General features: G+C 29.4%; 1 protein-coding gene across 10 annotated transcripts; it reads left to right on the top strand.

Moving 5' to 3' along the window:
* Positions 1 to 78: 78 nt before the first annotated feature.
* On the top strand, positions 79 to 14,095 carry LOC130442555 (adiponectin receptor protein-like). 10 transcript variants are annotated; one of them, XM_056776761.1, is made up of 9 exons: positions 83 to 187; positions 442 to 627; positions 5,624 to 5,723; positions 7,275 to 7,304; positions 9,535 to 9,792; positions 11,138 to 11,403; positions 11,480 to 11,627; positions 11,680 to 11,945; positions 12,172 to 14,095. In XM_056776761.1, the coding sequence occupies exons 2-8, from the start codon at positions 475 to 477 to the stop codon at positions 11,940 to 11,942; spliced, it is 1,218 nt and encodes a 405-aa protein (XP_056632739.1). In that variant the 5' UTR covers positions 83 to 187; positions 442 to 474; the 3' UTR covers positions 11,943 to 11,945; positions 12,172 to 14,095. The 10 variants fall into 10 exon arrangements, with proteins under 10 accessions (XP_056632741.1, XP_056632743.1, XP_056632739.1 ...); XM_056776763.1 differs by lacking the exon at positions 7,275 to 7,304 and having other exon boundaries at positions 79 to 187; positions 5,624 to 5,729; XM_056776764.1 differs by lacking the exon at positions 7,275 to 7,304.
* The last annotated feature ends 2,893 nt before the right edge of the window (positions 14,096 to 16,988 follow it).

Genomic DNA, 16,988 nt, shown 5'->3' with positions numbered 1-16,988 from the left:
TATAATTGATATTTGACAAAGAATGACGTCATTGTTTATTGATTGAAAACTATTTAATTTAGGACAACTCGAAAAAAAGCTCTCAAAAAGCAATGACAGCTGTTTACAGGTCTTGAATAACTTTTTCACGATATCTGTTAACGCGAAATTTTATGTGAAGTAAATAATTAATAAATTGAAAATTCAGGTATATTTGTTTTATATTTATCCATTATATGAATAACTTCTAATTATACAATTTATAATTTTACGTGTTAATTACTTGTTATAGAATAATGATCCATTTTTTATCGTGGACAGATGATAATGATTTTACTGTTATGATTTGCATTGGAACATTAATAGCACAGTTTAATAACGAATCGCGTATCGGTACAACATATAGATAATAAACCATTGACACCTTAAGTAGTAAACGCAAAATAATTATCTTCTTTTTAGTGTATACACTGTAGCGCATCATAAGGAAATATAATGTCGCACTACAGTGATGCTGAAGATTCTATTAAAGATATACAAGATTTAGATATTGGAATTAGGAAGAGGAAATTAATAGGATGGGATCTTGAGTCGGAATCAATTGCTTCCGAAATAAAGGATCTTTTAGAGGAGGATGTTAATTCTTTGGTAAGTAAAATAATTTATTTGTTCAATATTCATTTTATAAAGTCATATATAAAAAAGGATTGTATTTTATTAAAATTGGGCTTCCAAATTAACAAACAAAACAATTTTTACATTCTGATATTATGGAAAAGTTTACTAATTACTAATTGTGCATTAATTAGTGGAATATTTACTTCTTCAATTGATTCCGTGAACTGAATAGTTCGCACTTTTATTGATTATGTCATTAATTAATTAAGATGTATTTTTAAGTGATTTTTGTTCAAAATGAAGGCAAATTTACTTGTGTATTCTTTACTTTTGAAATGAATTGTTTAGTTTTCTATTTCAATAAAAAAATACATATTTAATTAGAATTTATTGTATGTCAAAAAGATTGAATTCATAATCTAATATTTAATGATCCTATAAAAAATCAGATTAATATTTTTTATTGTAATTTTTATTCTAGAAAACACCCAAGTAATAAAATGTTAGTTTTCCAATTGTCTCATATCATAAAATATCATTTCAATAATAATAGAAGGATTAATCTGAAATTGAACTTCGAGTTTTTGCTAATTTTAACAAACGATTTAATTAAATGTTGCCTAAATACAAATTAAAAAGTGGGTTGTCAATATTTGAATTATAAGATATTCAAAATGAATGCAATAAATTTTACAATACTATTGTAAGTTCATTTATGTCAATAATTAATAATGTCGGCAGTATTAAGATAAAGATTTTGCTTATCAATACATTTTAACTTTGACATTTTGTTCAGTCATGTGCTTTCAAAGTAAGCATCTTGTGTAAACCCTAAAGTGTATTTTGTTGTTTTCTGTTTGAATTAACAAGTTTACGCTAAAAAACAAACTCAATTATTTGTATCCTTTACAAAAATGATGTTATAGATTAATAAGTTCTATTTACATTTTTGGAAATTAGCTAGAAGAATTGATTGGGATTCAAAGCTACATGGAATTTAGCAAATTATATATAAATATTTGTAATTAAATCCTGCAGTGTAAATTCTCTTTCTCTTCTCTGTTTGACAGTAATGATTTTAATGACGTTAATAGCAATTCCGTGTTATGAATACATTTGGAATAAATATTTGAAATTTTGTTTGCTCACTCACTCACTCATATATATATATATATATATATATATATATATATATATATATATATATATATATATATATATATATATATATATATATATATATTTCTTATGGGACCTCGTATATAATTCTTTGAATATTATATGCATAATGGTTTCTGTATTTATAATGTTTTCCTATTAAGTTTGTTTTCAGTTTATAAAAAAAACTGACATAATAATAACACCAATTATTTTTTTAACGACTTTGAATTTATTTGATAAAGTAACTTTTTAATTCGTAGTTAAACGTGGTCAATTATAATTAGTTTTGACACGGCAATAACGATTATTTTTTGGTTTTTTATTATCACATTTAATCCTAGTGCCATTTCATCATTTTGTAAATTCTCAGCTTCCAAATATTTTCTAAGAACTTTTGACTTGCAAATTCATTTCCTCATATTACATTTGCTCCTTTTACAATCTAATAAACAGCGAATTTATAGAAGTTTCAAAAGCAACTTTCTAAAGTGAAAATATTTTTATTGTATAGAAGTTAAATAATAAACATGTTTTACGTCTCGCCACGTGTTTGTAGGATCCAATCTCAAGGTCGACACCTTAAACTACAACTTGTTTAAAAGTTTTCGGTTAATTTGTTTGCGGAGCACACACGACAATATAAAATTAATTTTATTGTTGTTAATGATAATTAACTATTGTTATCTAATGTTCAGGGGTGTCTCTTAAAACACTTTTTATCGGATATCACGCGATCCACGTATCGTAAGACAAAAATAGTGGAAATCATTTGTATAGATAATAATTTTTGCCATCTTTTTTATTTGAAACTTTTTTTTGTATAACGCATAGGTTTTTAATTATAGCGCTTTTTACAATACAGTTAACAGTTTATGGTAAATTGAATATTATAAAAAGAGTGGAACGCTTATTTGGGGTTATTTTATTATTGGAATATAGTTGTAGAGGAAAGAAAGGATTCTTTTATTACACATAAATCTGCAAAATGTCAACATTTGGTCTTTCCTTTCAATAAAATATAAAATAAGTACATATTTGTGATATTCTTAAGCGAATCACAGCACGTGTTATGTCAGCTTTCTCTTTTTTATAGCAAAATTATCATTTTGGCGCACTTAAGAAGGTATTATTGGTTATAGGTTCGGAAATTATCTTAAAACCTCAAAAATATACATAAAACGTTATAGAAGAACTTGATATAATCAACATGTAAATTTTGACATATATTTAGTTGATTTAAAATAGTTATAAACTCCTACCGCTTTCTGTTATATCTGAAACTTTCTTATTTTATTACATAACTTAATAAGTCGTGTGGCTGATACTTATATGGAGCTGCAATTGTCAAATCCATATGACGTTTATGAAGTACCAACTACGTGTAAAATTTCATGACATTTCGATTAGTCAGAAAAAAGTGACAACCATTTAAGTGAAGCTACTTTTTTATTTTCCAAAAAAATTGATCAAAAACATTTTCCCGTGTTTTATCATTACTCATTGGTGAAAAAAAAAAATACTGTACAAGCTCAGAAATGGTTCCAAAAGTGTTATCCGAACTCTGCTCCATTGAAACGAACCATCATTGGTGATCGTACAGATAATAGTGAACGTTCTGGTCGTCCAATTGAGCTGGTTACTCCAAAAACATCAAAAAATTCCACAAATTGGTTATATCTAATCGTAAATTGAAATTGTGTGAGATAGTTGAGACCTTAAAGATATTATAAGACAGTGTGTTTACAATTATCACCCCAGAATACATTGAATGTTTTAAAAAAATAATATCTATAACTGATAAGAAGTTTGATGTATGGTTATCTAATTGGAGATACTTTTTCAGAATTAAAATTTCTAAATTTCCAATTAAAAATATTTTAGAATTATGTATCTTGTTATCGTTCAGTTTTTCAAAATATTATCTACATGTTTTGATCATTCAACTGCCATATATCTCTTGAATGACAACTTATCAATGTTATTTTAGAAATTTGAATATCTATTATTTGTTAATATTTTGAGGTAAATTTATTTATTTATTTCGTTAGTTGATGACATATGTAATTGGAATTTGTAAATGGTGGCTAATTCCATATTACAATATCAAAGGCATCTAATGTTACAACTTTAATAACATGGAAAGCCAGTAATTTCCTTTACAAGAAAAAAATGTGCGGTTCTTTTCAATTGTTACCAAAAAAAATAGTGAACTTTTAGAAACTATTGAATCCTTGAAAGACAACCGTATCTATCCAAATGGAAATAATGTCGAGTGTCCTTTAATAATTTAAGTTTCAAAGTAACCGTGAAATCAATTTCTCTTGTTTTAAGAAATATTGCAGAATAATTATCATTGACAAGGTTATATATAGCAAGTTATGAGAAAGTTTTTTTAGAAAGAGCGCCAAACGACATTGAATAATGTTTTATATGAGAATAATAGAATGAGAATGAGAATAATATTTCTGATACGAATCCATTGATTCTAGAAAAAAAAGCTAATAAGAAATTTTTATTTTAGAAAACTAAATCTCAGAAAAAAATTTGATAATAAATGAGGTTAGAGTTGCTAATTCCGCACCCTTATAACACTTATGTTGAAAAAATACCGTTCGTTAAGTTTTTGTCATTCCATTCACAAAATTATAAGATACTGGCTAAAGTCGTTGTAAAGAAACTGGAATAATTCTCCGAAATAGACCCGGGAGATTACCAGGAGAGGGAGATCAACAACTGCCTGTTGGAAAATTGCTAAGAGCACAATATTTCCATACACCACCTCTTTATGGATTACAAACAAGCTTATGACAGTGTTTATCAATTTTACCTCTACAGCACCCTGCGTCTTTTTGGCATGTCTACGAAACTTATTCGCCTGGTGCGGATGACGTTAGCTGATACCGAATAGGACGAGGCAAGGAAACGCCCTTTTGTGTACCCTCTTCAACCTGATAAAAGAAAGAGTCATCAGAAATATAGAAGTTAATAGAGTAGGAACTCTGATCAACAGAACGGTGCACTACCTGGCCTACGCTGATGACATTAATATACTCAGTCGAAGGGAGCGTGAACTGAAGGAAAGCTTTGAGCAGCTGGAGGAGGAATCCTGTAGAACGGGGCTTACCATTAACGAGTCCAAAACATGGTTATGTCAAGGAACAGAAGAACTCCCCCGGAGGCTTTCGAAATAGGCAGATGTATAATAAAAATAAAATAATGATAACTCGATTGAAATAAGAGAACGTGTGAAAGCGTGGAATAGAGCATACTTCACTGTCATAATCTTATCTTATAGACATCTTTTGAGGCATCGCGATTGAGTTTTTTGAGCATTTCTTTGCACCAATCGACACGAGCTTTTTTGACCGCTTGTCAAATTATGGCGGTACAAATCTTTTTGACGGTTAAATTTTCATGCAACATTGAATGTATTCGATTGGAACTAATGCCCAAGTATGCCTCAATTTCACGGTATGTCACATGACAATCGTGTAATATCAGTTTAAGCACAGGATCGATGTTTTCTAAGACAACAACCGATTTTGAACGACTTTTATGAAATTCATCCTGTAGCGAAGTGCGACTCCGATTGAATTCGGAAAACCAGCGAAACATGGTGGCTAGAGATAGTACTTAATCACCAAAAGTCGTGAAGCGAGTTGATCGTCATACTGCTGTTAGTTTAATCCATGTCTAAAGACGTAGGCAATCATCGGACTAATGTCAAACTTTATGATGGCAATGTCAGATTTGTCATATTCACATCAGTGTTGCCATATCTCAAAACTTAAGTCCAAACCTCGTATATGTATATTTTTTAATCGGAAACCATATTACCATACAGTTATATTTATTTATGATACAGGTGGAGGAGGACTGCGTTGGATGTCCTTTACCGTCCACTCCTGAGGATGAAAATATTTTGGATACCGAGATGAGTGACGTATTAAAAGCTGCAGTCTTAGGTACAGGTAACGTGTAGTGTAGATATTTTCTAGTATTTTTATTTTTTTCATCGTTTTGCTTGTGTTCTTCTTCAGGTAGTGTATCAATTTTATATTTTTCATTTTCATTAACGGCATTTCAATTTTTTTTATTACTTTTTTATTATAAAATTAACATTTCTCCAATAAAACTATACACAAGTATAAAATTTGTTATTAAGACTATATGTTTGATATATATTTTGTTATTTAAATCAATAATTTTATTGAGAGTTCTTAAAAATGGAAAAATATTTAATAATTATGAGAATTTCCTCAAATTAACACTTGAAGTAAGGATTTTTCCCAATTTACACTTCAAATTATATATAAACACTTTGAAATCAAGACAATTTTCAAACAGTCATGGGTACTTGAAACCTAAACGTATTTATGTTATAACTATATTGTCAACTATTTTATTTTTATTTTTGCTCATTTTCTCATATCATATTTTTAGTAGTTACCTTCAGCGTTCTTATCACAATTTCTTTTTTAACAATGATCCTTAATAAAGTTTCAAAACACGAAGATATTGGTTTGGCTAATTTTTTCTTCTTTTCCACATAACTTGTGCTTTGCCTTTATGATTATATAGGAACTATCTTCGAAAACCACACCATATTTTACATTATATATTATATGAAAATGAAGGAAATTGACGAATTTATTTTAAAAAGTTTCAAAATTTGTGTGAAAAGTTTTGTAATGTTTAGTTTTTATCATTGTAACGCCGAAAATTTGACAGTTATTGCATAATTATATAAACAAAGGACAATTTAGGCGAAAAAGAAGAATAACCTAATCAACCCTACAAAGTTTTTAATAATACTTCAAAATTATTTCATATGAATTTTTATTCGATATATTTGTCGTGATCTCAAATTTAATTAAAAATGGCCTAACTAAAATGTGTTTTTTGTACCTAATACGTTTATTAGATATTTAAATAATAGAAATTCTTCAAAACTGTCTAATCTATCTATCTAATGATATTTATACAAATATCTTCTAAAATTGATTTTTGATTATTGATCTTCTTTTTTCCTCATTACAAATCTGTAATAACAATTTAAAATTAAAATTCCGACAAGTTATAATTTCTGAAACCGTGTTTTTCATACTGAACCCAATCAATAGAATTTCATTACCTTCGATCCTTGACGACAATAAGTTATCAAAACAAGCTTCAGACAATGTTATTGTGAGTGTTAGTCAACAATGTATTCAGTATTGTTCAATTCTAAAAAAAATCCGTATCATAAGATGCAGCAGCAGATGTCTGTAACTACAATTTTCAACATTTATTCAAGACAAGTTTCATTCAGTTTCTATATCTCTAACAAATATTTCTGGAATAATCATTCTAAGATGAGATGTTTTTTACTGACTGATTTTAAAGATTGCGTTTAGGTAATATGTCAAAATTATTTCCACCAGTTTGTAGATGCTACAAGTGTGATTTTAGAATAAATTACTGTCTATAAAATTCGAACTTAATCTTGTATTGACTGGGTTTTTCTATTGTTTCAGAAGTACTGCTATTAAATGCGGAAGCTATGGGTAAATATTTGTTGTAGGTATTTTTCCAAGTATTGGAGAAAACCTTTTTAACAATCACTTTTTTCCCTTTGATTACCCTATATATCTAATGCTCCTATATAGCTAGTGCTCGTAGTAAAAACGCGAAACAACATAGTGAATGAAAATATATCTAATATACAGGGTGCTTCACGCTTTACGGGACAGAACCTAATAGTAAAAAATTAAAAATTTTGATTGTTCCAAGAAAAGTTTATAACATATAAAGTTTTTAGAAAATTATATAGTTAAAAATAATTAATTTAAATAGGTATGTTTCTTCTAAAAAATTTTAAAAATAGGTAAACTGACATTATATTATCTAGTTTTTAATTTTACAATAAAATACAGGGTATTTCATTGAAAATAATATATCTTCTCATATTTGGTATATATCTGTCTCATTGAGGATAAACTACCCTGTATATGTCTGCTTCTATTTCGTTTAGCTATTGGAGAAGGACAAACCACATCTCTTTCATGATATTAGATTTAAATATAGGTTCAGTATGTTTAGCGTTTCTCCCAATCCTTATTAGCACTATAGGAGTATTATCTAAACCGATTATCCGCATCAATAGCATGGCAAAAAAAGTTCTTATCATTATTTTCTTATGTAGTTTGGTAACCATATAATGCCTATTTTGACATATTAAAAAAAATTAGTAAAAAAATGTTCAACTATATGAACCCAGCAATAACCGTACATTGTCTAGCATAGAATTATCCATTGAACGTTGAATACAATTTTTTTGTTGGTGTTAAAGGTCATATAATATTTCTAACTAATTTTGAAGATAATTACATTTTAGTTCTACTGTGAGTTAAATGACTCAATTCATTACTTTGAAAAAAACTATTTATCAAGCAAAAAATAGTGGATGTTAATGGAACTTCAAGTGTCCAAGGAACACTTGGAATCACTTAACTATATAATTAAAAGATCCCAAAAATTCCCATTAGAAGTGGTCAGTGTACAACCTAGTTTTAGTTCTAAATTTTATCATATACGATGAAAACTATAAATTCCGTATATAAATTCTGTTTACAAGCCGTAAATACTAAATCTTCTTTATACAAAAGCAATAATTAATTATAAAAATGGTCTTATAGAGTCATATCAATATAAAATAAAAGTAAGTAATTTGATATGTTATTGGTGTCCGAGGGACACTTGGAACCACTTAACTATATAATTAACATATACCAATGGTCCCCATTAGGAGTGGTCAGTGTACAACCTAGCTTGAATACTAAATTTTATCGAATACAGTGAAAACTATAAATTCTGGTAGGCAAGGGACATTTATGGTCCTTCATAGTCACATTAATGTAAGAAAAATCAAGACACTTTGTATCACTTAATTATATGTTTAACAGATCATATTGGTGTTATTAGTATGTTATTAATTTGAACTCGATTATACATTTGATTCAAACATATGAGATGCAGTAATAAAGTAAGATATATAACTTCTCTTCAAAATTAAATATTTCAAAAACATATTTTGACTTGTTTCCTGGCAATATAGCTAAATAAATATTGATTAACATTAAAAAACAACAAATGGTGACTTTAATCTGATTAAAAGATCACTAAGCCCGTTGTTTTCATCAATATGAAAAGTAATTGATCATGAAAATAGTTAATCAGTATCCCTTGTGACCCACAGGTGTAAAACGGTCAAAATTTCGTTTTGAAAATGTTGATTATTAAAGCAGTGCTTTATTTTTAGACGTTTTCCAGTTCAATTTTTTATTTCTGTATTTTTTTAAATGACAAGGTCAAATATGGAATGTATTATTATAAAATTACCAAAGATTATCCTTCAATTCAATCATTAATTTCTGTTGGATATCAGAATTGTAATCCATAAATTTTTATTCAAAATATTTTTCCACAATCCTTCCAAATTTACCATATTTTTAATGTGTCAAAATATTTTCAAATTCCAGTAGTAAAGCTAAAGCTAAACTTTCTATAAATATTTTTGGGGTACTTCTTGTGAATCCATGACTATTTTAAAATTGTCTACTTACCGTAGATACTATGAATCGTTTTTTTTTTTTAAATTATTTAATTATGAACAATTTAGTTAATAAAAATATCGAATGGATTGCAACAAGTTAGCCAGGCATTGAATTTCAAATTTTTCGATATTATTGTTGAAAAAATGTATTTAAATAATTGTTTATGTTCTTTTTCAATCAGGTGATGAGCTGGACATCACGGCGCTCGCTCATAATGCCGCCTCTCAAGCCGAACATGTCGTTCGTAAAATGATACAAGCGGGATGGTCAGTTTGTCATTTTAGAAACTTACCCGCTTGGTTGCAGGATAACGACTTCCTCATTTTTGGTCACAGACCGCCATTACCCAGTTTCCGAGCATGTTTTAAAAGCATTTTCAGACTACATACCGAAACTGCTAATATATGGACGCATTTGCTAGGCTGTGTGGCGTTCATAGGTAAGTTATACGAATGAATCCTTTAGTCCACATAACAATCTGTCTTTATCATCAAATTATTTCTAAAAATACACTTGTGTAAAGGTAATAATTTTCAAAACATTCATTTTTTTAAAATTTTTTGAATCCTTTACTTTCATAAAACTAGGAAATGTAAAATTTATTGAAGTTATCAAAAAATTGTAAAAAAAATTAAAAAGCCGTTAAATTTACATTTTTTTAACAACTGCCGTTTTAATTTTATTTTTTTTTTTTCAATTTTCTCAATCAAAGGTGGTAAATTACGATATAAATTACCTTCCTCTATGAAAAGCTTTTCGATTTTTTTGTTTCATATTTACTAAATTTGATATTACTTCAGTGCAGTGAGAGTCTATTATTTTAGCTGTCTCCACTTTGACGCCCTGTATAAAATGATATTGAAGAAAAAAAATTTTGTACCACTTTATTATTACAAATATTTAATTATGCATCATTTATAACTTTCCCTGCCTCAGTTAGAGTGACTAATTAATATTAAATTGGACGCCACCAACTTTTTAACTAACGACTTAGAATGAATAAAAAAAAGTGGAATCAAAGCATAAATTAAAATCACCTCAGATTTACATATATTAAAGATAAGACAGGGACTTATCTATGGAAATCCGGGATGGTTGCATCCCTCAACTGAATTCCCAGTTGTTGGTTAGATTATTAGTTTGTGGTGGTTTAGGGTGGTTGAAACTATCCAGGCAGCTGTAAAACTGCAGTAAAAAATTTCAATGAGAAAGAAAACGGGAACGCAGACGGAAATTACTGAAGAAGGAACGTGTAGGTAGAACAGATTCTATCCATTCTGTTCCCCAAATAAATAAGAAATTCAAATTTATATGAAAACTATCATACAAAATTTGCATAGAAAAGAAGGAAATCTATAAAGAGGAAAACTTACCAGTGAATATGAAAAATAGAATCACGAAAAATTTGGCATGTTATATTTTTTACCCTCATAACTGGTACTAGTCCTTTGAAATTATATGCATGGAAACAGAGTTATAGTTAGTTAATAATTAATATACTTGTAACACAAAAATGCAATTAAAATGATCAGCAGTTCCTATTTATTTAGACAAAAAAGTTCCGATTGGTAAATAAAACACAGTGGTTATTAGCATTGACAGATAATTAGATCTCTACCATATTTGTAAAAAATATCATTTAAATCCTAAAAATTATATATTAAAGCCCCCAAGTGAACATTTGGCATTTTAAATACCAAATTCTACAACAGCATCTCTAGTGATTCAAATCGGTCGCCCTAATTGTTTTCACTCAAACTAATATAATAAAACGTTTTTTATAGGTATAGCAATATACTTCTTGATGAGACCAAATACTGAAATCGAAATTCAAGAAAAAGTTGTATTCGGAGCATTCTTCGCAGGAGCTATTATATGTCTAGGAATGTCGTTCATGTTCCATACATTGAACTGTCACTCCCAGTTTGTAGGTAAATTGTTTTCGAAGCTAGACTATTGTGGAATAGCTCTGTTGATCATGGGATCTTTTGTGCCGTGGTTGTATTACGGTTTTTACTGTCATTTTAAACCAAAAGTAGTTTATTTATCGGTAAGTTGTTTTTTTTTTAATATTTAATTTAATTTTTTTTAATGTTTATATTAACATATTTCTTGTTTATTTATAGGTAGTATGTGCTTTAGGCATAACCAGTATTATGGTAAGTTTATGGGATAAATTTTCTGAATCTGGATGGCGACCTTTCCGTGCTGGAGTATTTATGACGTTTGGATTGAGCGGAATTGTACCGGCTATTCATTACGGAATTGTTGAAGGTAAATATCTATTTTTAAACAATAATCTAGTATTGTTAATCTTTCGTTTTAGGTTGGTTCAATTACGTTAGTCAGAAATATCTTGGTTGGTTAGTATTAATGGGTATGTTGTATATCGTGGGTGCAATGTTCTACGCCCTTCGAGTTCCAGAAAGGTGGTTTCCGGGAAAATGTGACATCTGGTTCCATTCTCATCAGATCTTTCACGTTTTCGTACTGGGCGGAGCTCTAGTACACTATCACGGTATATCCGAAATGGCTATGCACAGAGTAACAATAGGACAATGTGAAATACCGGATACACCCATATATTGATAGGTAGCCTCTTGTTTTTAATTAGAAAAAAATTATTATAAATGTTTTTTCCTTATTTCAATAAAACAGTATATTTCATTTTTATATTGTTGAGAATAATCTGATTGTTATCGATTAGATATATCTGGAGCATATTTTATCTAATACACTTGACACCGGTTGTTTATTTATTTTTAATGATTAATCTATCAAATTATCTAAGTTCAATGTATAATTTTTTTAATTTAAGTTGCTGCTTTAAAAAGACCCCAACTTTAATCAAGAATTCCAAGGAAGAACTTCTATTTCATAAGTATATTATCAGTGTAGGAATATTTTTTTGTAATTTTGGGTCATTATATTTCAAAATACCTGTGTTTATATATTATAACAAATTTGTACTATTTAATTATCGGCACAAGCGAAAATTGTCATCAAATGGCATGACAAGTGCGCTTGAAATGTTTATGATGAATTTCTTTTTTTGGTTAAACCCCTTTAAAGATTATTTTGTTCAAAATATTTATATTAGTCCCGATAGAAAGATGGTTTATTATACCAACCAAAAAGCAATCCTCCATATATGAAATTTAAGTTCATTTTTGCATACATTCGAAGGATTTGTAGCAGATAATGTTGAATTTCAATTGGGGGTAAAAAATAATTGAAAACCACACCCGAAAGATTGAAATACCCTTTCTTCAAACAGGGCCAAACATCTTTCTGCTTGTCGTCGTCTTAATCCATGTCTCGCATCCGTATGTGACCACAGGACGGATTATTATCTTGTAAATGGTGAGCTTTGACCTCTAAACTTGAGCGCTCTCTGGACTGCCCAGAAGCATTTCCTGCAACAACTCCCGTCTTGATCTCCGTTGTCACGTCATTATCTTCAGTTATCAACGCCCTGAGATATTCGGATAACACCCATCGGCAATGTAATTGTGAATGTTGAGGTAGTTGTATTATAGCGTGTTCAGTTCACTTTGTTTATATTTTTAAGATGGGGTATTTTTTTATTGTTTCCTATCCCCTAACTGAATTTCAACATTTTCTAACTACTTTTTTTTTAATCGCAAATTTATTACGCTATATTAATGGAATAATTCTATTATTATATACCATAATGCTATAGTTTCATTATTCAAAACAGAAATATTTTCTTCAAACCTCACTCGAGCTTTATTTATGTTGATTGTTTTGTTAATATGTCTTCCTGGATGTCCTATATCAAATTTTTTCGAATAACCAGAAGTTTGTCTTTAAAAAAACTTCTACTTCATGTAGTAGTAACTCCACTTTTACTAATATGTTTTAATAAGGTTGGTATAAAATAATCTATGATACGTAGTAGGTCAAATGTATCATTATGTTGGTGTTATGCCCAAGCAATAGTTTTACATTAAATTAGTAGGCATAATGCACTATTTTCTAACTTAATTAAAATGGTGTATTCTAATTAATACTTCAATGTTATCGCAATCATAGGTTTTCAACTGGTTCTAGAGATGACTATCGGTAAACTGTCAGGTTTCTTTTGTTAATTTCTTTTAGTCACGTCAATGAATACATAAAACAGACAATCTTTGGTCCTCAAGAACAGCTCTGATTTCGATGTTTTTTTTTAATTTTGTTTTTTATATTCTTTAAAATCAGAAACCGCTTGAAGTGGGGACAGAACTAATTATCTTGCTTAAACAATATCTGTGATATTTATGTATTTTGTTCCGAAGGTATAGTTTTTAATCGCGGGAAGGATTGCCGGGGTTACAATACTAATTCCTCCAAGATTATGGAAAGTTCTGTAGGTACCAGTCAAAATTGCGGTAATCAAATCTGCATTGTCAAAAACAAACTGGACAAATGGATTATTATTTAGTACAGCAGAATCTTGATAAAGTGCTGAAGCTTCATATAATTGTGCTTCATGATAAGATGCACAGAAACCTAAAGCATGACATACGTCTATGACTTTTCTGGAGTCAAATTTTCTGTGTAATGTTACACTCAAGCCAATTTGAAGGGGTGATAAAAAAGAACGTGGTCTCACAGCAGATATAATTGCATGTGCGATTGTCGTTGTTTTTTTGTCGAGTTTATTATCGACATTTTTTTCCCTCTTGTTCTTTCTTATAATTTCATGAAGTAATAACTTCATTGATTGAGGAATTACATCCATCAATTCTGTTTCTGAGAACATTTTATCACTACCAGGATAATTATTATTATTGAAGATTTTTTTAATATCGTCCTCGACATGCAAATTAGACTCTAAAAAAGATCGATTTAGATAATGTTTCTTCTTAAAAAAAAAGAGTAGACAGTCCTTGGTAATTTGATACGATAAGATCTTCTTCAAAGTGTTCCTCTAATCGACGCTTAATAGTTTTAGGAGCAGGCGGATTATCACCTACTACATCCATCAGCTCTTTCAAAGAAAACAATCGAGATGATCGTCGACATAACCAATTATTCGGTGCATTGCGTCATTTGTATTAACCGTTCGTGGATCAATTGCTTTTTTCTGGTGTATTAGTCTGTTTTAGAATATCTGCATAACAAGTACGATGGTATTTTGCGCTTACAGATCTCAAATCACTCGATGAATTAATTCTCAAAAGAAGAGACCTAGAAGATTCATCTCTTTTATTCTTGATAAGGTCTAGTAATTTATTCTTCGTATAATGGGAAGTAACAACAGAAATATTCTGGCATTGCTTGACTTTTCTTTCGGCAAATAATAATTCAGTGCAAATAAAACAATTTTGGTCCCAATCAAAAGAGGAATTCGAAGATCTTCTTAACTCAAATTTGGGTGGGCTAAGAGATTCTTTTTCACAAAGTTCAAGTTTTCTTATTTCATCTGAAACACTTACGCTCTGTAAAGCGTTTTCAACAGCTAGAATGAACAAATACTTTTTTTCGCTATTTTCTGCATTACGCTGATATACACTGTTCACTCCGATAAAAATGATTATTATTATAAATAATTCACACTGATAATAATTCACTGTAAATAAAAAAAAATTAATGCTTAAAACTTGACGAAGCGTGCAGTTACTCCAACAAGTAAATGAATACTAAATGAAGTTAGCAGTAAAAATATAAAACTAGTCAAACATCTGCTCTCAGACCTTGAATTCTTCCATCAGGTAGGGACTACCTAAACAACAAAAAGGTCAATTTCTGTTAATTGTAGGAACAGTACCTATACCTCACAAAACTTTCTAATGCAACGCGAATGTAACGAATGCGCCGGATCGTTAGCTAAATAATTAGAAAATTTAAAATTGGTAAAGAAAATTGCCTTGACATGACTTGACATATATATTAGTGAAAAAAAAGGAACATCGAAAATAATATTAAGAAAAATATACTAAAGAGATCCTCATCCACATATGTGTAAGCAAAAAGAAGTATTTGTAGCGTATGCAGGTAACACATAAATATTTTTCTATTTGTTACAATAAGATTAATATATGGAGATTTTTAAAAAAAAATAGAGACCAAACTGAATTTTTTATATAAATGTCGTTGATATTGTTTAAACAATATAAATAGTTCCGTCCCCGCTCTAAGAGTTTTCTGATTTTAAATAATATAAAAAAACAAAATTTAAAAAAAATCATCAAAATCGGAGCTGTTCTTGAGGACTTCCGAAGGCTTCATTCACGCGACTATTCATCTAGGCTGTTAATATACATTTTATAATATCTTATACAATATATGTGTGGATAATAATATAGGTGGTGGATGTCTATTATAAAATAATCACCATCTTCGATATTCTAAACCCGTTATAGTTTTTTTTTCTACAGATAATATCGATTGTATTATCACATTTTGATACAACATAAAAAATACTATGAAACTATGGTGTAGCAATTATATAAACAAACATGGAAGCCATACTGAAATGGCGTGACATCAAAACCATTTGAAAAAACAACAGTTCTTATGAAAACGAAAAAAATATTGTTCACAAATATGGTATCGGAAAAATAAAACGAATTTCTTCAACTTCGGTTTATATTATAATTTTTATATCGATCTGTATCAAATGTGTTTAAATACATTCAATAGATATCTAACTCAACGTACCTTATTTCTTTATGTTATTTTTTTTTTAACTGAAGTTTCTAAGACTAATTTTTGTTGTATAGAGAAGTCTATTAAACATACAGGTAAAAGACTACTATCATTATCAGTGATTAATAAAAAATATATATTTTGCTATTGTATATCAATATCGGTAGAATCTAAAATATAAAAAATTGTAATGTAGAAATTTAGGGCGGATTTAAGACATATTTCATTTCAATTTTATCTTTTCGGTAAACTATTCTCGTTATCACGAAATTTCTAATAATTGTAAACCTTAATGTTTGACTACAACATCCAAGACTCTTTCTGTTTTATAAATAATACTGCAACCTTGAGACTATACATACTATTCACTACTACACAGCCCGCGGGCCATATCCGACCCGCCAGTAATGTCATCAATCTGATCCGCGACAGCCAATTTTTAACTGCAGTTACTATTGCAGAAAAATTCAAATTGTTTTGGAACATACCGAAAAAATTATTCTAACCCGAGGGCTTCAAAATTTGGAGACCCCTGGTCTAGTGTAATGGTGAGTGGTAATGTGGTGTGGTAGGTTTGGTATGAACACCACTAACAGTTCCAACTTAATTGAAACCTAGTGCCTCATATTACAAGTGTTCTCGCCTTCCAGTACCCGGATTCTAATCAATCCCATCTATTGTTACGGTTACAACATGATTAGATTCTTGCTACTACAAATTTCTTATCCGAAGCATTTTTTGCAATAATGTTACTTTGTACAAGTGTTCTCGCCTTCCAGTACCCGGATTCTAATCAATCCCATCTATTGTTACGGTTACAATATGATTAGATTCTTGCTACTACAAATTCCTTATCCGAAGCATTTTTTGCAATAATGTTACTTTGTAGATATTTGTCGTTATCTAGATTGTCTTTTACCTACCCACAAAATATACATTCATCAGTCTATGCTAGACTTTGTTGCACTAGCGCTTCCT

The sequence above is a fragment of the Diorhabda sublineata genome, chromosome 4 (assembly GCF_026230105.1).
Source record: "Diorhabda sublineata isolate icDioSubl1.1 chromosome 4, icDioSubl1.1, whole genome shotgun sequence".
Classification (NCBI taxonomy): Eukaryota; Metazoa; Arthropoda; class Insecta; order Coleoptera; family Chrysomelidae; genus Diorhabda; species Diorhabda sublineata.
The sequence above is the reverse complement of the archived record's forward strand: the minus strand, read 5'-3'. Positions and strand labels throughout refer to the sequence as shown.

Bases quoted from the DNA above. Each gene is read 5' to 3' on its own strand.
- LOC130442555 (XM_056776756.1), top strand. From the start codon at position 475: ATGTCGCACTACAGTGATGCTGAAGATTCTATTAAAGATATACAAGAT. The intron at 7,305-9,534 runs GTAAATATTTGT...TTTTTCAATCAG, and splicing joins ATTAAATGCGGAAGCTATGG to GTGATGAGCTGGACATCACG. The intron at 11,404-11,479 runs GTAAGTTGTTTT...GTTTATTTATAG, and splicing joins CAAAAGTAGTTTATTTATCG to GTAGTATGTGCTTTAGGCAT.